The 22,204-nt window shown below is 35.7% G+C and overlaps 3 protein-coding genes across 4 annotated transcripts; 1 reads left to right on the plus strand and 2 right to left on the minus strand.

Annotated features, from left to right (window-relative positions):
• The first annotated feature begins 1,265 nt into the window (after positions 1-1,265).
• LOC105564180 lies at positions 1,266-14,285 on the plus strand. 2 transcript variants are annotated; one of them, XM_012016389.1, is made up of 5 exons: positions 1,266-2,241; positions 2,574-2,983; positions 3,205-3,306; positions 4,336-4,502; positions 7,212-11,477. In XM_012016389.1, exons 1-5 carry the CDS (start codon positions 1,977-1,979, stop codon positions 11,272-11,274), a joined length of 5,007 nt encoding a protein of 1,668 aa, XP_011871779.1. In that variant the 5' UTR covers positions 1,266-1,976; the 3' UTR covers positions 11,275-11,477. The 2 variants fall into 2 exon arrangements, 1 of the variants encoding a protein (XP_011871779.1); XR_001009096.1 differs by lacking the exons at positions 1,266-2,241; positions 2,574-2,983; positions 3,205-3,306 and adding exons at positions 3,866-3,945; positions 14,274-14,285.
• A 235-nt stretch (positions 14,286-14,520) lies between these two features.
• On the minus strand, positions 14,521-18,140 carry LOC105564179 (ABC transporter G family member 20-like). Its single transcript, XM_012016388.1, has 4 exons — positions 17,632-18,140; positions 17,236-17,412; positions 17,055-17,141; positions 14,521-16,591 (listed from the first exon to the last, which is right to left on the minus strand). The coding sequence occupies exons 1-4, from the start codon at positions 17,705-17,707 to the stop codon at positions 16,377-16,379; spliced, it is 555 nt and encodes a 184-aa protein (XP_011871778.1). The 5' UTR covers positions 17,708-18,140; the 3' UTR covers positions 14,521-16,376.
• A 95-nt stretch (positions 18,141-18,235) lies between these two features.
• Positions 18,236-22,195, minus strand: LOC105564178 (ABC transporter G family member 20-like). The gene is made up of 10 exons (XM_012016387.1): positions 21,879-22,195; positions 21,706-21,800; positions 21,264-21,483; positions 20,568-20,745; positions 20,181-20,296; positions 19,998-20,068; positions 19,829-19,917; positions 19,548-19,724; positions 19,368-19,454; positions 18,236-19,129 (listed from the first exon to the last, which is right to left on the minus strand). Exons 1-10 carry the CDS (start codon positions 22,080-22,082, stop codon positions 18,918-18,920), a joined length of 1,449 nt encoding a protein of 482 aa, XP_011871777.1. The 5' UTR covers positions 22,083-22,195; the 3' UTR covers positions 18,236-18,917.
• Positions 22,196-22,204: the final 9 nt, after the last annotated feature.

Below are 22,204 nucleotides of genomic sequence, written 5' to 3' on the forward strand. Positions count from 1 at the left end.
TTAACGAGTAATTAATTATTAAAAATCATTGTCTTAGGCCGGCCTACCGCCCAATTCAAGCGCGTGGCAAGATGTGACCGCCCGGCGATCGATATTGCTATGCGCACATCTCGCGCGCCACGCGTTAGAATTGGGCGGTAGGCCGGCCTAAGACAACGATTTTTAATAATTAATTACTCGTTAACTATTACGAAAATTGCAAAATGGTACAGGACTTTTCCATTCATCTCGATCCGTTCTATCTTCTTAAAAATTTTGTCGGATATGGAAAGATTCACCCTGTATACGTTCTATCGTGCTATTTCACACTGCAGTTTGTAAAGCAGAAAGTACTTTGCATTTCGTCGTTATGACAGGGTTCTTAAACTTAAAAATGGTCAACTTTAACAATTACTAGACTTATTTCCTGTTGCTACACTGGTGAACTAGCAAGAAATTGGAGTAAGACAAGTATATTTTTTCTTATTAATTAAATTGTACAGTTCTTATTCGGATCGCACGCTTATACTTGGCGTCTTTGTTACCTTTTTCAAAAGGTATTTTTTTGAAATTATTCTAGCTTACTGCACTAGTTCACCAGTGCAGGAACAGAAAACCATGGAGGAAAGAATAACTGGAGGGAGCAATTTCCCCTCAGTCTGTTTAAGAAGACGTAAGGGGTGGGACAGTAAGCACCATATTGGCGTGGCCTACTGAAGCGCGACATTTGAAATAGTATAAATAGAATAAATATGATGTCGAAAAAATGATAAACTTTTTAGATAATTTTATTTCTTATAATGTACGTAGTTGTAAAACCTTATAATATGTTAAACTTTTCCAGTGAAATAAATGAATCGTAATTTATAAACTTAAAATTTTTTAAACGTAACATAAGTAATGATATACTTTTTGGCAACAAAATTTGAAGTAGATTGTTCTCGATAAACCTGGTAATCTATATATTTTATTATAACTTTGTATTTTCTATTTATAAATGAAATGATGCCTTTCTTTTAGATTTGAATTGAATTTTTATCCGATACAAACAGACCAACTTGTAGAGGCCCTCCACCACCCCCGCCAATTTGGTTCAGCGGTCCTCTTTTCTTTACAATGTGATTTTCTTACAATTTTATTATCTATTTCATTTTTCTTATAATTTACTGTACAATGCATACAATATTAAAAAGAAATAATTACATTATAAAATTAAAAGTATAATATTTGTACAAGACAATATTTCTTTCGATATTACATATGAAATATTCAGTATGCATACAATAACACGAAATTCTTGTAATGTAAAATACATATATACATATTACATGTTCATAAATTCATCATAAAAATATCCCGAATGTATAATATTTATTAACGATCTCTTAAAAGTAAAACAAATCCACAAAAATTTGAGGTAAATGTAAAGTAAAAACTTAACAAACGTATAACAACTTCCATTTTATTATAGTATGCATCCGATTGCAAATATAATTTCGCGTTTTAATTAAATAGAGCTCTACAAATCAGAGTATGTTGAGCTCATTGTGCATGTTGAAAACCGTTGATCTACATCATAGAAAGTACGCGAAATATGACGAAATTTATCGATGTATTCGGTCTAATCTCTCGTAGCCTATCCATTTTTAACGATACCGAAAGGCATCGATTGCAAGTTACAGAATTCCCGTACTGTTCGCTTGTTAACGAAAAATCAATAATTCTATTTTTATCGACATTTCATGCACACAGCACGGAATACAACCGTAACGTGTACATACACCTGCGTTATTCACTTAGTCCAACCGTGGACATTGACTACGTAGTTCATGTCCATGTTTTCAATGTACACAGATGGCGCATCGGGTTCGAGGGTCACGTAAAACCAGGCCGTGACAGCTCTCAGACTTCTCTCTGGCCGTGCATGGTATGGATTCGGCGTAACTTGGCCAGGTGGCGCGCCGGTGAGGGCCGAGAGCACCCCCTATTGGCCGGCGATGCTCGAGATAACATGGCGGCGATCGGCGCGCGATTCGTTCCTAAACGCGGTCAGTAGGTTACGCAACTTGGCGACGCGCGCGTCGGCGTCGTCGTTGTTGTTGCCCAGCGGCAGCGCGTCGGGTCGATTTGACGGCGACGGAGGTGCGGTCGGCCGCCGATGCGGCGACGAGTGGCGAGCGCGCAAAATGGCGCCTACGCGTGTAATTCTGATGTCGTGCGGCAGCTATAACCCGCCAACGAATATGCACCTGCGGATGTTCGGTACGTATCATATCGATCTGTCCGTTGTCCTCGCCCCCGAGCAGTGCCGCTGCTACGGAGCGGCGAAATGTCGCCGCGTCACGTCGCTTTATCACGCGTGATGTCACGTCGCTGCCATGCGTGCGGCTTGTTTATCACATTTGCATCACACGAGGGACACGGTCCCGCTTAATTTGCCTTTTCGTATTATGTTGTCTCTCGACTCTTCTCGCGCCTCCCTGTTCAATGCTTTACCGTGGAAATCGATTAATCGCAAACAGCCGAATATAATTGAGTGAATTTTGTAATTGCGACGAGCACTTGTGATTCTTACGAGTAATTGCACGTTGCAGAGATTGCTCGAGACCATCTGCATCGAATGGGGACGCACGTTGTCGTCGGTGGAGTGATGTCCCCGGTGCACGACGCGTACGCCAAGAAGGAGTTGGCCAGCGCTACCCACAGATGCGCGATGCTGCGTCTGGCGTTGCAGAATAGCGACTGGATTCGGCTGAGCACGTGGGAGACCAGGCAGAATTGCTGGACCAAGACTCGCGTCTCCTTGCAGCACCATCAAAATCTGCTCAACTCCATGCTGTCAAATTCCAATGACATCAAGCACCACCTGCAGACAGAGGACACCGAATGGATACCGGAGAATGTGAAAAACAGCGCGGACAATACGCCGATACAGATTAAATTGCTGTGCGGCGCGGACCTACTCGAGAGCTTCGGCATTTGCGGACTTTGGCTGGAGGAAGACGTGAGTTACGCGCCACGGCAATTACACCGCGATTGCTTTGGATAGGAATATTTTTTAACAGCACATCTTTTATTGTGTGATGGATATCGGTTCCTTCTAACAAACTTGCTAATTCTTGCGTCTTCCGTTCGTGTTTACAGTTTTGATTTAGAATCTTGTACCTTGTAAATATCATAGAGCTGTAAAATAGCGAGAGAAATGTTGGTTTACTTGTGTTGCAGATTGACGCGATTGTCGGCGAGCATGGTCTTGTGGTCATCACCAGAGAGGGTTCCTGTCCCAATAAGTTCATCTATGATTCCGACATCCTCTCCAAGCACATGGTAAATATAATAATAATAAGTCTTTATTTACGGGATAACCTTTAGTGTACATAGGAGAAACAATAAATTTGAATGAAAATGTTACAAAAAGATATAAAGTAAGATCATACAGATTCACATTAGGAATAAGATATACAAATAAATGAAATTTGCAAAAACACGAATATAAAACATAAGTTTTCTATACAGCTCATAGGTGTGAAATAAAAATCTTTAAGATAGGCTGAGATAACGTCAATAGTATAGGTCCAGTAGTAAACAAATCAAGATTATAAATAACAAAATAAAATAAATAAATAAGATTATAAAAGTTATAAAAGAGGAGAGTTTATATATGTTATTATATTTATATATAATATAAGATATTGCGAGTTTTCTCGTGAATTCCCATTTTCTTATTGAATTGTACTTTTGCTGCTCGACATGTGCTCGTTCAATAGGGGGTTTTTTTTTCAGTACATCGAAGGAAAATCTACAACGTTTGCCGGACGGGAACATTACGTTATTATGGCAACATTTTATATCGTGACAATCGCCCACACTATGCGCGATTTGTATATTCGTGAATAGTGTGGAGGAAAATTCACGTCAATTCGCCGTGCGAATTGTAAACTTGTAATACAAGTCCTGTGATAATAGGTAAATTTTTAAAGCTGTCGAAGTTGACAAACGAAACTACAAATAGCAAATTACGAATGATAAACTCTGAATCACGAAATAATGTAGTAAGTAATAACGAATCTCCAACGAAGTTTTGCGAATCACGAATCGCGTATTATGAATTACGCATAGTGTGGCGCTAGCTTTAAATAGACGTCCAAGAATATTAATTGAAATAAACAAACTACATTTAAGTAAATATCTACGCGATTTATAATTAAATTCTATTTGCGATTTTAATTACACTTGACAACCTGATCTTTGAAGTCATCAGAAAAGTATTGTTTATCGTTTAACCGGTGTAGCCGATCTTCGGAAGCAGTCTCGAATTGCTGCAAAATGCAATTTTCCCTTCTTGGCATTTTTCAGAACAACATTTGCATCGTGACCGAATGGATCCCGAACGAAGTTAGTTCGACGAGAATCAGGCGAGCACTGAAGCGCGGCGAGAGCGTTAGATATCTGCTGCAGGATTGTCTCATCGATTACATCTACAAGCACGAGATCTACGACGCGAGAATGCCAGACACGACAATGTGAGTTGCGAATATACTGTTTAGACACATTCTTTTACAACGACGACAGTCGAGCTTTTTTCTGTTTAGTCTATATTAGCTTATTAATCCTCTATTCTTTAAATTTGATGGATTTGATGGGCGTTTGAAACGTAATTTACATGATACACAGATAGGAGATCTGCACATATTGAAGATACAAAGTTTAGAGATGATTTTTCAAAATGTTTAACATGCGAAATGAAAAGATAAGATAATAATAGTACATAATTTAAATAAATACGATGAAAGCTTTTACAAGTTGAAAGCTATAGTTGAACAGTAGAGAATTAAAATGATACGAGAGCAATAAGATGTGTCTGGAGTCATATAGATTTAAGCTTGAGATTTGTATATCTGCGCGAGAAATTGCATCGGTCGCTGCTGGATCACGCAAATAAAATATCCTCCTCTTGCGTCGCTTTCCGATTACCTCACGTTTGAATGCTTTTCTTATACACCGTACACAGTCATGTGGCAAACATGATCGGAGAACGGCGCAAAAGGGGAATTGGTAAACAATAGCGAAGCAGAAAATAACACGAGCTCAATGATAATGAAAAAAAGATAGTTACCATGTTAATTAAATTGTGCGTAATAAAACTGATCGTTGCTTGATTGCTCGAGTGAGACAGTGCGAATATTCGCCCACGAAAGCCATTATTTTGGATTATGATGTGCCAAAAAAACTTATTTTACAAACTTTTATAAATTATTACACATATCAATCTATCTTGATCATTAAACTATAAATTATGAAATAAATCTGAAGGAAGGCTAAGTTAGTAGAAATGACGATTTCGTTTTTCGTGTCATAATTCAATATAGCTGCAGTGAGATAAAACTTGGAAAGAGACAAATTTTTTAAATTTAAATGATTATGTTGTATTTTTAATGTGATATTTTAATAATGATAGGCTCGTTGTAGATATATTGCTATCAATTTTTATACATTTTATAGAGGAGATTATATATTTTATTTTTATAATGGTGTATTTGTTATGATATAATGCTGATAGTCCAATGAAAATCTGGTCTCAATTGCAGACGCAAAATGAAAATTCAAAGTTAGATATGTAGTAAAATTGAAGTAAGCTTGTAAAAAATATGGGAGGAAATTCAACAAGAATATCCAAAAGTGAACATCAAACTTTTAAGTAAATAAAAAGACTGTGCTTGGAAAATTACGTTATCTAATTTTGAACTATCTTGATCATTGACGTTAACTGATATTAACAGAATATTATTGGTTTTTATTTAGAACCAATTAGAACCTGATTAATTATCGATTGTGCATAGAAACATTAATCTTTACCTTCTTATACATATTATTGTATATGTAGTTCGCGTGTATTGTATGTACAAAGATGAGATACTTAAAAGAAACGCATTGCAGTTTTTGTGGGGTGTAATATTTCGATGGAATTTATATGCGATGTACGGTATCCTTTATCTAGTCTTCCTACCTGTCTTCCCATCGAATACAATATTTACAAGAAAACTTGCCCAAAATACCTTCCTTAAATTTTTATGAGCTCTGGATATGTGATAGATGAAAATAAAAGAGACACGTATTTTTCTCATGAATGTTTAACCACACGTTATCGATTTTGCTTTTAAAGTATGTTCGAACTCTGGAACACGTGCGATTAAATATTATATTTAGGAAAATATATGTTTTTTTACTTTTATTTTAACCGTATCATCGCAAAATCTTAATCTGCGAAATATATCTTAGTCATTATATTTCTTTGTTAATAATGGAAGAATTATTTATTGTACCGTTTCTGTTTACTATTTAATTATTTTAAATATATGATATTTTGTAAAGAATTACCTTCTGTTTACTGTAATTAGTCTAAGAACATGTAAATGTGTGCATTTAATATTCAATATCAAGTTTTTGTTTAAATTAATGTTTAATAAATGTTATAAGCAATCGTATTTTATTTATTGTTTTCTTAACACTGTTTTTTTGCACAAAATTATTCTTTTGAGGTTTTAAGCAGCTTCAGGAATACACGCCCAACTCTCAGCAGGCACGGAAAATTTAAACTTGATACTATTGAAAATATTGTTACAATAAAAATAATTTTTGTTGGTAACAAAAATATTTACGGTGTGTGCCGAGAGTTCATATAGTGTCGCGATTAGTGTAGATTTAAGAGCACAACGTACACTTTAAATAATTTTATTCACTGATAAGAAATAATAAAAAATTTTTTCGATAAATATTTCGATTTAATATTTTATTGTTGACAATAAAGATGTGAAGTAATAAAATTGCTCGATTAATTCTGGAGAAAGATCTCAATGGTAATAAATGATATCGTCAGTGAATCAAATTTCTAGGACACCTTTGTCACCATTATCCTCTTTGCTAGTCGCGTGGGACTGTGGCAACCCCATTTATTCTCATATTCTATTTATTGTATGAAGGATGCCGAGTGAAACAAAGCTACAAGTGTACAAGTGAAATTGGAATTGGGATTAAACTCTGACACTCGCGTATAATAATTATTCGAAAATGAAATATTTTATGTACAGTTATCCAATGATTTGAATAACTGCGTGTGAGGGAACGTAACGAGAGCCCACGCGACTAAATTTGTGCGAAAATTATGTAATGTTCAATAAAAGAATCGTCATGTTTTTCACGCTGCCGCTGCCGCTGCCGATTGGACACCGAAGTAAGTTGGAACTGCCGTCGCCGAATGCGAACAATTATCTACACATAGATCCCCGATACCTAAGCGCATTCCTAACGCCGTCGCCCAGCGATGTAACCATGGGCTCGCCAAGCCCGATCGAGATCACCGCGTGTATCGATGTGCCGGACGCGGTGGTGCTACGCAAAAACCTGCAGAATGCTGCGGGCGGTGGTGGCGGTGGCGGGCTCGACGAGATTCACGAGCAATTCGTTAGCGTGATCAGCAGCAACGTCGACAACGGCAACGTCAAGCACGTATCTCGAGCCGCGTATCCCGGTCAGGCGAAACAGATCATCGCCAGCGCGACCGGCGTCGCGCGAATTGTAGACGAGGTAGGTGCGCTTGATGAGCAGCCGATGGTGAGGTCTCAGCCTGGTCCTTCGTCAGAAGATGGTCATAGATCGACGGCTGTAGATAGTGCCGCGGGTAAAGTTAGTACTGGACAGAGAGAGGTCTCGGATTTCAGTCTCACGACGGAAATCATCGACGTGGACTTAGGTTCGAATGACGATCACGAGATAATAGTAAAGATTCAACCTTCGACGTCTAGCGAGTTGGTGTTGAGTGAGGATCGTAGGTTGACGGTAGACGCCATTGCGAGGGATAGGGAAGCTTCAAGTTTGAAATCTAAAGCGGAAATTGTTGACGTAGATTTAGGTTCGAGCGAGATAATCGTGAAAGTTCAAACTGGCCAGCCAAGTTCTGGTGAACTCGTGCCAAAGGAATGTTTTAGGTCAATAATGAAAAGTGCAGTAAAGGATAAAGCTGAGATTGAACAGAGAGAGGCCTTGGATTCGAGTTCTAAGATGGAAATTGCTGATGTAGATTTAGATTTGAACGACGATCGCGAATTAATGATGAAGACTCCACCTAGTGAGTCGAGTTCGGGTGAGCTTCGATTAGGAGAATGTTGCTGGCCGAAAAGAGAAGGCTCTATGAATGATGAAGTTGAAGCTCGCGATAGAAAAACTATTCCCCAGAAGAAAATAATCGATGTAGGAGTAGATTTAGATGGTAAGAACGCGCTGAAAGAAACACGTAGGTTTACGGTAGAAGCGATTAATGACGAGGTAGGTTCGGACCGGTCTAATTTTAGCGAAATTGGATTGGAGAGGTGCCCCAGGTCGAGGGTAAAAAGTGCCGTAGAGGAGAAAGTTGATGTTAGCGACAAAAAAATAGTTGACGTAGAATTAGAGTTTACCGATGTTGTTAAAGTTCAGCCTGTACATTTAAGCCATGGCATACTTATGAAGGACGATCGTAGATTAATGATAGAAAAACTTACAAATGAGCTTAAAATTAAGCTTGACGAGGATAAAAATAAATCCAAGGAAAATTCACAGCTAGGTAAGGTAGGTAAAGACGATGCAGAACTAACTGAACTTAGTGCAAAAGAAATCGACGTGGGAATCGGTGCCAGCAAAGAGACAGTCGATTTCGAATCGGATAGAACTAAATATCTAGACGCCAAGGCGATAACTTCGTCGCTAAACGTGTCAATGACGTCACTGGACGGTCGCCACGAGTGTGCTCTTTCCGATTTCAGCGTAGACAAGGAAGACTATCGCCTTAGCCAATACGGTTCCGACGAGGATGAAGAAGAAACAAAGAAACCCGTATATACTGCCAGATTGAATTTAACGAAATACGCTGACGGTCAAATAGAAGATGTGACAGATAACGTAGCCGATTCTGAAAATGATCGTGAGACTAGCGTCAGAAAGAGCGACACTCAATCATACAATGATCAAGTACTGATCGATGCGACGATTCCTAAAAGCCAGAAAGAGAAATCTTTCACGACTGAAGAAATCGATAATCGCGCAAAGTCTTCCGAAGAAGCGGATCAATTGAGGTATATCGTGGAAGAATCAGTATCGGTGGCAGAAGTAGAGAAGAGTAATTACTTTGAAGTTGGAGAACGAGCAAAAGAAATATTTAGGATGTCGCGAGAGGCTGACAAGACGAGCAGAACGGAGAAAGATTCAGAGTTGGGTACATATTCTTCGGAAAAACGGGCGACATCTTGCGATTCGAGTCTCGAGATAGACGGCAAGTATTTAAAATCGATTGTGAACTCCCGCAAAAGTCCGAGGAAGGTTAGAGAAGGTGAGACTCGCGACGTCGAGGTCAAGGAGCAACATCGATTTACCGACGATCCACAGGTGCTCCAATATGAAGCATCCCAAAGTTCTTCCATGAAGCTGAAGAACTCCGAAAGAGTCCAAGAAGAACAGATTTACGATGTAGATAAGAAAGATATCGAGGAGAAAGGTAAAATTGTCAAGGACCGAGAGATGTCTCGTGCAGAAAGAGGCTTTTCAAGATCATCCTCCGCAAAAACGAGGAGTCTCAGAAAAGTCGAGGAGTTTCAATTCGATGGACGCGAACTAAAGGATCATGATAAAGCCACTAGTGATCGAGAGATGTCTCGATCTAGACAGGGATCCCAAAAATCTTCGAAAGTATCTACAAATGCAAAAAGTCCTAAAAAGAAAAGCCAAGTATTTTATAGAAGCGAAGATATGAAAGAATATGATCGAGCTATCAACGATCGTGTTATTTCTCAACTGGAGGAAGTCTTTCTGGATTCTTCGAAGAAGTCTTCAGCGAAAATGGAAAGTCCCAGAAAAGATTCCGAGAGTTACATCGAATTGAAGAAACAAACTCAACTTACTGATAATCGAGAGACGTCGCGAACTGAAGAATTCTCTCAGCATTCCTCGAGAACGTCTTCCACGAAGAGCCCGAAAAAGACTCAAACTCAGAAGGCTGTGAAAATGAGTGATAACAAAGCACAACAAGCACAAGAAGCAATAAAAACGGCAAAAAACACTGATAACAAAACGAAGTGCGACTTTAATGAAATTAAGGACGTGTATACAAGGAAGGTGCGACGTTATAACGTACCTCTTCAGGGTAGTTTGGATTCAATGATTGTGTCAGATGAAATATCTACGCAGAAGCCGAAGAAGGATGACACGTTCTCGAAGAAGTCGAAGAGCTACGAGTCGATCAAGCGTATCCAGGAGGTGTTTCTAGGCGTGCCGCCGACAAAGGCGAATAGTAGTGGCTCGCAACTCGATATTCCAGATGAGTTCTGCTCGATCTGTTGTTACATGAACGAAATTACCTTCCGAACAGAGGAGGAAGTGAGCAGCCCGAACCAGGAGACATTCTACACACTCAGATCGACTTGTAGCTCGCTGGCTGACGATGACGACGATTCCATTGAGTGCGACATTTGCGGCTCGCTTAATCTTCAGGAGTCCGCTGACGATCTTGAAGGCAAGATTCAGGAAATTCCCTGCGAGCTCTGCAAAATCTGTGGCGAGGTGGATGGCAGTTTCGATCCGGACTCCGCGTTACCGGCGGATAGATATACTTATAAAATGGTAGAACCGCATCAAGACGACGACGACAGCTTTGAGATTGAAAACTGCGGTTTTCAGAGCGGTACGAAATCGGCTGACGATCGAAGCAGGATTTTCGACAAAGAGAGAATCAAGGATCCCGGAAGATCGAAATCGCAGCCCTTGTTCATCCACGGCTCTCCGATGGCCAGGGACCAGCCGCGGGAGTTGTATTTCATACCCAAGGACGAAATTGCGATTTTGACGAGCGGGGCCAAGAAGGTCAACCGCAAAGGCTCCTTATTTAGAAAAAAGGAGGATTCCAGTGGAAGTGCACGAGATAAGAGACGGTACTCTTCGGTGGATAGTCTCCAACTGGCAAAGATATCCTCGAAAGCGAGTGATAAGGTGCTCAAGGTCGTGAAAAATACAACGCTGATTGGATCCGCTGATAATCTACAGATATCGGGAGATTCGAGAAGATCAAAATCCCTGCAGAGATCGGCCGCTGATGTGGACCGCCTGAATAAGTCTACCGACAATTTGAAATTGCAAGCGCAAAATTTGGGAAAGGACAATGAAACTGAAGACTCAACCCAGAAATTAAACATCCGAGACAAAGAGGAAGTAAAAATGATTCTCACGCAGCATGGAATCAAGATTATCAGCGAGAAGGAGACTGCCTTATAATCAGAATTAGCTGAGAATTCGTGATTTGATTACATAAAAAAAAGCACTGGGAAGTATTTTATGCATATGAGACGTTAGAAATTACATGAAATACAATATATGTGAAGAGAAATGTCTCGCACTGAATAATATATATGTATATGTGAGGAAAATCTTTATAGAAAGAAGAGAATTCCTTTCTGGATTTTATGTAAATCGAATAAGTAAGTAATCGAGAAGAATGTACGAAATTTTTCTGTAGTGGCTTAGAATTCGAAATATTTACGACACGTGCGTGATATAGAAATTTAAAAATATATTGAAAGATGGATTTAATTGTTACGAAAGCTTCATCGGTTTTTGGATACAAGTATTTCCGCGGACATATAACTACTTCGATAAAAGCCGATAAATCTTTTATAACGAGGTAATATGTAATTATATTTAAATTTATTATAAGGGATATAGAATTAATAATAGAATTCATAAAATTATTAAGATCTTTTTTTATGAATTCTACTAAATAATTAAATTTATATATGTAATTCTAAAACACCCTGTATAATTGTTTAAATATAATTAACGAACGCATTTGTGTCACACATTATGCAAAACTGCGAAACAAATGTTAATTGATTAACTGATTGATATATTGCTACTTAATTGACAATTAACAAGAAAGATTTTACAGTTACTTAATATATAATGTATATTTAATAATTAATTTAACAAAAAGATAAATGTCACATTAACTATTAAAGATTATAGGCGAAGCGTAATTTTGCTATTGCGTCGGTATCTCTTGGCTTTACATAAACACCTGCGCCGTTACAGTATTATTATACATAATTATTGTGATAGTTCTGTTATTATTATCAAATACTTTAAATCTATAGCTCGTTATCGATAGGATGGACCAACGGAAGAAATTGTTATTCCCGACAGACGATCGGGAAATTGTTGGATGATTTACGCAAGAGTTGCATATGACACGACAAGACAATCTTACAATTAGTAATATTACAGTCAATATTACGCAGAATAATTATTAGCTGTAAGTGACAAAGCGATACATCGATTTAAGGATAACGCTTCTCTCTGGATTTATAGAGAGCGCCCCGAAAAATGTGAACAAATCATTTTTCTTTCAACATATTGTTTCTGTCTCTCAGGCAAACTGTTCCAGATACGTTCTTTCATATGTTTTCACGTAGTTCTGCCAGGCGTAGAATTTGATCACTGATCCAAATTTCGAGACATATTTACTTAATGAGCGTGATATTGCCAATCTTAATTTAATTGTTATTGATAATACTGAAAGTTAAGAAGATATTTCACGTCGTATAACGTCGACATTTTTGTCGAGAAATGAATTATAAACTCGACAAGATACCACAGTACCGATTTCTACGTTTCTTCGGGACATCTTATGTGAAAAGTAGCGAGATGTGCCAAAAGAATTGCAACAAAATTTACATTATGCCATAATTGTTAATAAGTGCTCCTATGCATTTTTAATTTTTTATTCGTATTTGTATGTTTATTCATGCATGCGAATGCTAACAATAAGTATTATTACAAACCTGTAACGAAGAAGTATTTCGCGTACGTTCGGGAGTGTATGTAGCAAATTCTTTTTAACTTTGTATACAGTATCGCAGCGCTATTGCCCCCCCCCCCCCTTCGCCTTCTCCATGACTCGCTTGATGTTGAACGATGTTTTGTAACTCTTTTTAAACCCGATTACATTAACAACAAGTAGATATTTAGAATATTTATTAATTTGTATTCGATGACTCTGTGGAAAACCCATTTAAGGTCTGTTTCCCTTTCCCAGTGAGAAATGATTCGTCGATCGACGTCGAAACGACATCGAATCAACATCGACACCGTCGAATTGACATCGATTCGACATCATTTCGACGTCGATCGACGAATCATTTCTCACTGGGTTACTGCATGTGTTATTACGCATCTTTATCGCTTAAGAAATACGTTCAACGAATCTAATGATAAACAATCCCCATTTTAATTAGCACACCAAGAATGCCTTTAAATGTTAAAGCGGAATCACCGATGAGGAATACCTTTAATCCCTTTCGGACCCTGATTTCGATTCTCGCAACGAGAACACCTTTGAAGGGACAGATTCAAGTAAGAGCTAAGGTGAAGCTATCTACAATGAATATCTGTTTGGACCTATTGTACCCTCTTTGAGCCAGATCTCATTTCGATTACCGCTTATTAGGAATGCTTAGGGATTCAAGTAAAACGAAGTCGTCAGCAATAAGTTTACCCGACTTTTTTTTCAGGTCTTTTCTTATTTTTATTATTGTCAAAAATATCAAAAGAAGACTATAATAGGACAATGAGTTTTCATACATCACACGATTATGTTAAAGTTCATTGTTAGCTATGCCAGTTTAACGACAATTAAAAGAGATTAACTTTCTATTATTTTAGTGCTTAAATTTCATCATCTCTTTTGTAGATTGTAACTTTATGACTTCTCCCTGTCCGTCATACTTACCTCTGCGTTTGCCCCTTTGCTCACGATTTAAAAATGCATGCGATATAACTTCAATCCTGTTCGTTTTTCCTACGTACTTACTACATCTGAGTTTAGATGATTGTTTGTGCGTATTTATTATAACAACTAGATGTACAATCCGTCATTTTGGGTTGCATGCATATAAAATGTTTCAAAAGTTTCCGTTCTCGGTGTTATGAAATGTTGTCATGTTCTGCAATTTTCCAAGTTATTCGCGACTATTAATGCCAGAATTGAGAAATTGTTTTGCGTAATATTAATTTCTAATTTTCAAGTCGAATGTCTTGTTGCAAAAGTAATAAAAAAAAACTTTATTCTGAATTTTTTATCCGATCTCTTGGGCTAAATTTCGAATATCGATTATAAATAATGATATCTTGAATTTAAAGCTTAAAACCCAAGACGACGTGACGGCAGTCGAGTATGCATTTTTTCAGTTCTGATGGAGCATGTGATGTGTGTTTTCCAGGATACAGCAAAACCTGCATGCCTACTATAAGACAGATAGTTGACTGTCTCGTTGCTACTCGTCCAATCCGATCCTGTGGCCCGCGGCTGCTTCTTTCTGCAATAAACTCTAATCGAGTTACTAATGATTTTAATCAGGACACTAGCATGGCTGCTAGTAACAACAGTAGCAACAACAACAACAACAACAACGAGAGCGCTGAAAGTTGCCAGAACATGCAGAATCCATACCATGATCATACTTACATTTAGTTTCGCTAGTAAATTAACTATTTTTATAAATATGTGAATATTCTGCTTCTCAGAATAAAAGAGATTTACCACTCATCAAAGTATTATTCCATTAAATATAAATTATTATTCTATTATACATATAGACTGGTTATCTATTTTTTATAGATTGCTGAACACAAGATGTTAGAGAAGTAATAAATTTAATAGTTATTAATATGGCTATTAGGCTAATCGCCTATTTCTTTCTAGATCTCTAAACACGAGCTTTTCAAAATAAAAATGGTCGAAATTTTAAACAGATTTAATGATAAAAAAAGAAACGGCAGAACATGTAAAAGGGATTACAAATAACAAAAAATAGTTATTAATAATCGGTTATTAATAATAACTAATTAAACATTAATCATGTATTGCTGTAATTCTGTATCATAATCAAAAATATGATGTAACTATAAAAGTTGTAAAATTAACAAAATTGTGTATTGTAACTGTGTAGCTCAATTATGATAACAAATTTGTGATGTAAAAATTCATTATAATTATTATATTTATATTCTTGCGATAATATTCGTCAAAATTATGCATCACGATTGTGTTATCATATATAATTATATTATATAATAATACGATTATCGTAAGTAATATAATTACAAGTGTGCGAAACAAGTATAGTGAAGTGTATACAGCAGATGTTTGTATATAGGAAACTGTGTATATTTATACATGTAAAATTACTATGTTGTCAACGGAGAAACAAATTTAACAACATGCATGTGTCTTTAGTTAGTTTCCTCCTCATTCATCTCCCCTTTCCTGGTTTCCCTCTTTTTGAATCAATTGCTATAATATTATGTAATAATATAATGTCACTTAATATACATATATATATTTTTTAATTTAATATACATATATTGTATATATAATAAATTAAAATAAAGTCGATTTTAACACGTGTGCGTGAGCGCGTGTGTGTGCGCGTGCGTGTGTGGTGTTAAAATCGACTTTATTTAACCTTTTATTTTTCGAACAACACAATGTTTTATTAGGTCTATCGACACAATTATTAACAAAATTTAATTAACTTATTAAAGTTAAATGTACATCTAATTCTAGTATCGAGGTCTTTTTTAGTCTGAAATAAATATTCCTTAATTTTCTAAAAACATTTAATGTTGTCGTAGCACAGAAGTAATTAATTACTTTAACATTACTCCTGTGCTATAAAAGAAAGTAACATAGATATTGATCTTAAGTGGGACAAATTTTAATTTAAATAAAAAAATGGAAATTCAGTTCATGAAATTTGATCTGTTTGAAGCAGATATCTCATACCACTATTTAAATGGAGAATATAATTATAAAATGTAGGAGAGGATTATTAGACGACCTAACTGCTCAAGTGGCAGATGGTGTGAATTATTTATTTAATAGGTTACATCCAACGTTTCGACCATCCGGATTGTGGCCATTTTCAAGGATTTAATATATAAGAAGTCAAGCCATATTTAACAAAGTCGAACTATAAAATTAAACACATGTATGTCGCTAAGAATCGGTTACCAAGATTCAGGTTACAAAGCACGTCTGACTACAATCTAGATCTAGATGGTCAAAACGTTGAATGTAACCAATGAAATAAATAATTCACACCATTTGCCACTTGGGTCGTCTATAATAATCCTTTTTACATGTGTTAAATATAAACTACCGACAATACAAATGATTATATATTTCCTTGAACATATAATTCAGTAAAACTTCTAAAGGCGCACTCTGCATGTATTTGTCTACTGTACTCTGTATTATAGACAATGCAAGGCTGTTTTTTTACCATGTAGATAAAAACTTTATTTTACGTTTTTTGATAATATTACGGTGATTTCAATCTTATACCAAATATAGTTACGACAAAGATCAGCACTGTCCATCCTAATGTTGTTATAAAACCAATATAAACTTCATAATCAGAAATGGAAGAATTTTTGTAAATGATTCCCCTCAAAGATTGGGAGGGCAATGTAGTTGGCACGAGGAAGCTAATCCAGCGAAGCACTGTCGGCATTCCCGCCAATGGCCATAAACTTCCTATGATTTCGTCACATTAATGTATTAATAAAATAAACATTTTTTAAACGTAAGATACTCAGCTTTATACTGTTGACGTTAAGTTTAACAAATATTTTCTATATTTTTATATTTATATTAACAATATAATATCGTTACATGATAAAATCATTTAAATTTTAAAATAATCAATTTAATAAAAGTACACTGCAAAATATCGGCCTTTAACGACCAAAAAGATTTTACAAAATTTTGTTAAATTAGTATATTAATAAAAATTTTATTCACGCAATAAGATAAATCGCCGCTGTATATTGTTGATGTTAATTTTGACATTTTCTTATTGTAAAAATTTTATATTACTATAGACTAGGCGAACTGTTTATATCGTTACGTAATAAAGAACTTTAATTTAGAATTAATTTAGTAAACAAATTCAAGTATAAAGTATAATTTCCGAGAAACAGAAAGATTAAAATCTCACCATTCGTTGCTATCATCGGCAAAAAACTTCCAGTTGAACAGATTAACGCCGAAACGAGAGTTGTGCAAAAGGTAGATATAATAAAACTTGCAAATGCATTAACACAAACAATAAGTTTAATTACTATCATTTTCTGAATTGTTGTTGTATGTTTTTTTTATATACAAAGTGGAGTACTCACCATAACACAATCCACAAAACCCGTTGAGAAATACAAGGACGAAAACAGTGAATATTGATCCTCTACATTCCAATCCCCATATGGGGAAGACTATGAGTATTACCGTAATGGTTTGAATAACTAGGATGATGCTCTCAACAACAATGTGAGACAGCAGAATTTCTTCTGTTTTGACCCCTATCACGTATTTATATTCACATTAATATCCCAAGGAAAATAAAAAGTCAAGATGATGTTAATTTGATGCAATATTGACCAAATTTATGTCATATTTGGTCAATATAACACGAAATTAACGTTATCTAGTGTTTTCATTTTTCCTTGGGATGATAAAATACACAAAGGTGAAGAAATAACCGTAAAGTCGATTTCGGAGATTAATTAAAAAATTAATACCTTGGACTATGCTGCGATTCCAGACACCCTCCAATCGTTCTGTGACTATCAAGAAACAAGAGACTGTGTTGCTCATAAAGAAAATAAATCTGCATAAATATATAATGAAACTATAAGTATGTCTAGTAAAGTGGGTTTATTTATTATATTGTCTTCATTTTTGCTTACGATGGCAGGAATGTTGGTATCACGAAGTCTACATACTTTAAATCACTAAATGATATGTCCTACACACAGTCATTCTTTCAAGACTTTTCAAGATTATCCTTCACAAAGACGGAACCCAGAAAAGTCGTGGAACATGAAATCAATGAAAGTGGGAACGAAAGAAGGGATCATAATAAATCCATTAGTGATGGGAAGATGTCACGACTACTAAAGGAAGGCATCACAGTTTTCGAAAATGTCTACAAATACAATAAGTCCCAAAAAGAAAAGCCAGATATATGTACATACATACATGTAGTAAACCAACAGATTGACATAATAAAACTTAAAGATGAAACAATTAAATACCTTTTGTTTAAGGAGGGTGGTAAGAGAAAATAACATAGATATTGATGTCAAATGGAAAAAATTTTAATTTAAATTAAATAAATGGAAATTCAGTTCATGAATTTTTATTCGTTTGAAGCAAACAATATCTCACACACCTATTTAAACGGAGAAAATAATTATAAAGTTTAGGGGAGAGGATTATTAGACGACCAACTACCCAAGTGGCAGATGGTGTAAATTATTTCTTTAATAGCTTACATCCAACGTTTCGATCACCGGATTGCGTTCATTTTCAAGGATTTAAAATACCAGAAGTCAGGACGTATCAAACAAAATTTAACTATAAAATTAAACACATGTATTTCGCGCGCGCGCGTTAAGGCACCTGTCACCAAGATTCGTGTTACAAAGCACGTCTGACTACAATCCGGATGGTAAAAATGTTGGATGTAACCTATGAAATAAATATTTCACGCTGTTTGCCACTTGGGTCGTCTAATCCCAGCCAGAACGTTGATGTCGATTAGATGTCTAATAGATGTCGGGGATGTCTAATAGATGTCTAACAGACGTCTGTTGGACGTCGAATCGACATGATGTTCTGCCTGGGATAATGATCTCTACATTTGCTAATTATATACTGGCAACAATACGAATAATTATATATTTCCTTAAACACATAAATCAATAAGACTTTTAAAGGCTCGCTCTGCACATTTATCTACTGCAGTTTGTAGACAATGCAAGACTGTATAATTTATATAATGTAGACAAAAACCTCTAATAACCTACGATTTCAATTTCATACCAAATATAGTTACGACAAAGAACAGCACTGTCCACCCTAATGTTGTTATAAAACCAATATAAACTTCCGAATCAGAAATGGAAGAATTTTTGTAAATGATTCCCCTGAAAGATTGGGAGGGCAATGTAGTTGGCCATATGTAGCTAATCCAGTCAAGCCATGTCGGCATTCCCTCTGTTGGCCAATAACATCCTATAATTTTGTCAAATTTGTATATTAATAAAAATTCGATTAACGTAAGAAGATAATTATCCGCTGTATATTGGTCATGTTAATTTTGATATTTTTTATTTAAACGTTTTATATATTACTGTAGACTAGGTATACTGTTTATATATCATTACGTAATAAAAAACTAAATTTAAAATTAATTTAATAACTAATTAAAGTGAGAGGTAATTTCCGAGAAACAGATAGAGTAAAGCCTCACCAGTAATTAGTATTGTTATTAAGAAATTTCCGATTGGCAAGAATACGGCCGACAAAACAGTTGTGCAAAAGGTAGATATGACAAAACCTGCAAATGCATTAACACAAACAATCAAGGAAATTTTCATTAGATTCCGAATTGCTGCTGTACGCTTTTTGATATACAGAGTGGAGTACTCACCACACATCATTCCACAAAACGTGGTGAGAAAGAGAAGGAAGATTATAACCAATATCGATCCTTTACATTCCAAACCCCATATAGGGAAGACTATGAGAATTACTATAATGGACTGGATAATTGTGATGATACTCTCAACAACAATGTGAGACAGCAGAATTTCTTTTGCTTTAGCCCCTATCACGTATATTTACAATATGTTCACATTAATGTCATAAAATATACAAAGGCAAAGAAATATTCGTAAAGTCTATTTCGTAGTGTCATTAAAAAATTAATACCTTGGACTAAGCTTCGATTCCAGACACCCTCCACTCGATCTGTGATTATCAAGAAGGAAGAGACTGTACTGCCCAAAATGAAGGCTACTCTGCAAAAACATATTACAATACTATAAGTAGTTTAGTAGATTAAGTTTATTTTTATTATGTTGGCATGACTTTTTCTTACACTGATAGAGCTGATGGTATCACGAAGTCTATATACTTTAAATCAGTAGTACCATATATAGGATCTTCAAACTGAAAAGGATAGAAAATTGAATTTTTTCTCGTAGTATTACGCGAGAGAGAGAGAGAGAAAGAAAGAGAGAGAGATTTACTTATAAAATTGAAGATTATAAAATATATTAACTCGAATCAGCGGAGTGGCTAATCTTGGTATATATTTGCAGTCCCTCATAATAGCCTCAATAACCTCTAAAAACCATTCATATAGCTTCTTCTGTAGAAGACCTCCAATTGGTGCTTCTGTGACAAAAGACATTGTAAATTTAAATATTTATAACAAATTAATTATTTTACATGTCGTTTACGTCAAAATATTTAGGATGTACAATCGTCTTAATCTAAGCTCTTGAATTCCTTTTTGTGTAGTTTTTTAATTAATAAAACTTTCTATTTTAGGATACTTGTCTACGTGCGCGCGCGCGAGTGTTGTGTATACATACATATACATATACAAATTAATAAAATTTCTTTAACTATTCGTGGAATGCTCTGTACAACATATATAGCGTACCGCTCATATCACGGAAAACTTGAATCTGACTAGCAAGAAGATCGGAATCCTTCGCGAAAGTAACATGTTCCACTCGTATTTTTAAAGCTTCAGAAAAATTATGATGAAAATATATTATACCACGAAGTTCTCCTCTTTGAATATTATATTTCGCCTCTGAAATATTGTTATAGTACTTCTGAAAACACAATATAATTAATGAGAATCATCAATAAACGTGTTAATGATAATTAATCGGTTTCCATTAATTTATATTGAATAAAATTTTTCCAATGTGTATCGGAATAAATAGGTGACAGACAAATGGATACCGAGAATACAGATAGTGCCATTTTAACCATATACATTAAAGACATCCGTGCACGCTACATTATATTTATGTGTCGTGTCTTTCGTATATTGATATTTCTAGTCCTAGGACTTTCGAGTGTGCTTTGTTCTGTATTTACTCTCGGCAACAGTGCGTTAGCCGAGTGGAGCCGTTAGTGGAAAGCCTACCCGTGCAAAACGTTAGAGTGAGCTCTTGTGATTGAAACATAAATTTGTTCGTCTTGCATTTGTGGTAAGAGCAATAAAGAGCGTCCACATACGCACTGAGTAGGCATTTTGCAAGCTTATTTGATCCTACTTTAATATATTGTATGTACAACATCATTAAATAACTACGTTACATGATTAATTTTTAAATTTTTACACCTGTGTCACAATGGAGTCGTCCAAATTGTTCAGGAATCTACAACTGAGGTTGCTGAAGTGGCAGCCGATTTCATCATTCCAAATATTGCCAAAGTTGCTGCTGTCGCAATTGCCAGCTTCATCGTTAACAATCCCGATATTCAAGTTCTTTGGATCATCAATTGCCAAAAGTACTGAAGCCCATAGTAATATCGGTAGTAATACCGAAAGAGTTATTGCTCTGAAAGAATTTTTATTAGTTTTATGAAATTTGCAATTGGTAAAAACTAAAAATATTAAAATATAACCTCTAGCTCGTTATACAATGACAATTTAGTACTACACAAGTATATTGAAGGAAACATTCGAAAAGGCAACATTCGAATTTGAAACAATTTTCAATTTTGTTTTGTTGACAAGAGCGTCCCTTCTGCATTATTGATAAGTTATGATGAATACTTACAAGTAATCACGGGTAAATTGGAGGCTGTTCTTCACAAATAGAGCTTTGAACCTTCTTAATCGTGAAACTTGTCTTTTCGAAACCGTTTTGTTTCCCTTAATAATTTGACTTATTAGTGTCTTAAAATGATATAGATTTGCAAAGCTTTTTATAACAATAAAAATCGTACATACTTGTAGTTGTTCATATTTGTTTCGATCGTGATTGAAGGCATCGCCACCAGTGTCTTCCATATTGGATTCCTGATCTTCAGTTAAAGTGACTGCATTATTCTGTGCCTCGCACAATTTCAAGAAAATTTCATCCAATGACGAGGATTGAAATTTCTCCAGTAATTTCTGCGGCGCCGATTCAGCTAACAATTTACCATGTCTCATTAAACTGACCTGCGTATCATCCACAATATACAATATTATGCACGATCAAATTTGTAACATTTACAATTAGGAAGAACACAGCGTTCTCGAAAAGAAGGAATAGTTCTTGCTTCAGAAGAAAA

Source organism: Vollenhovia emeryi, unplaced genomic scaffold, assembly GCF_000949405.1.
Source record: "Vollenhovia emeryi isolate VEMERY1.0 unplaced genomic scaffold, V.emery_V1.0 DF939168.1, whole genome shotgun sequence".
NCBI lineage: Eukaryota > Metazoa > Arthropoda > Insecta > Hymenoptera > Formicidae > Vollenhovia > Vollenhovia emeryi.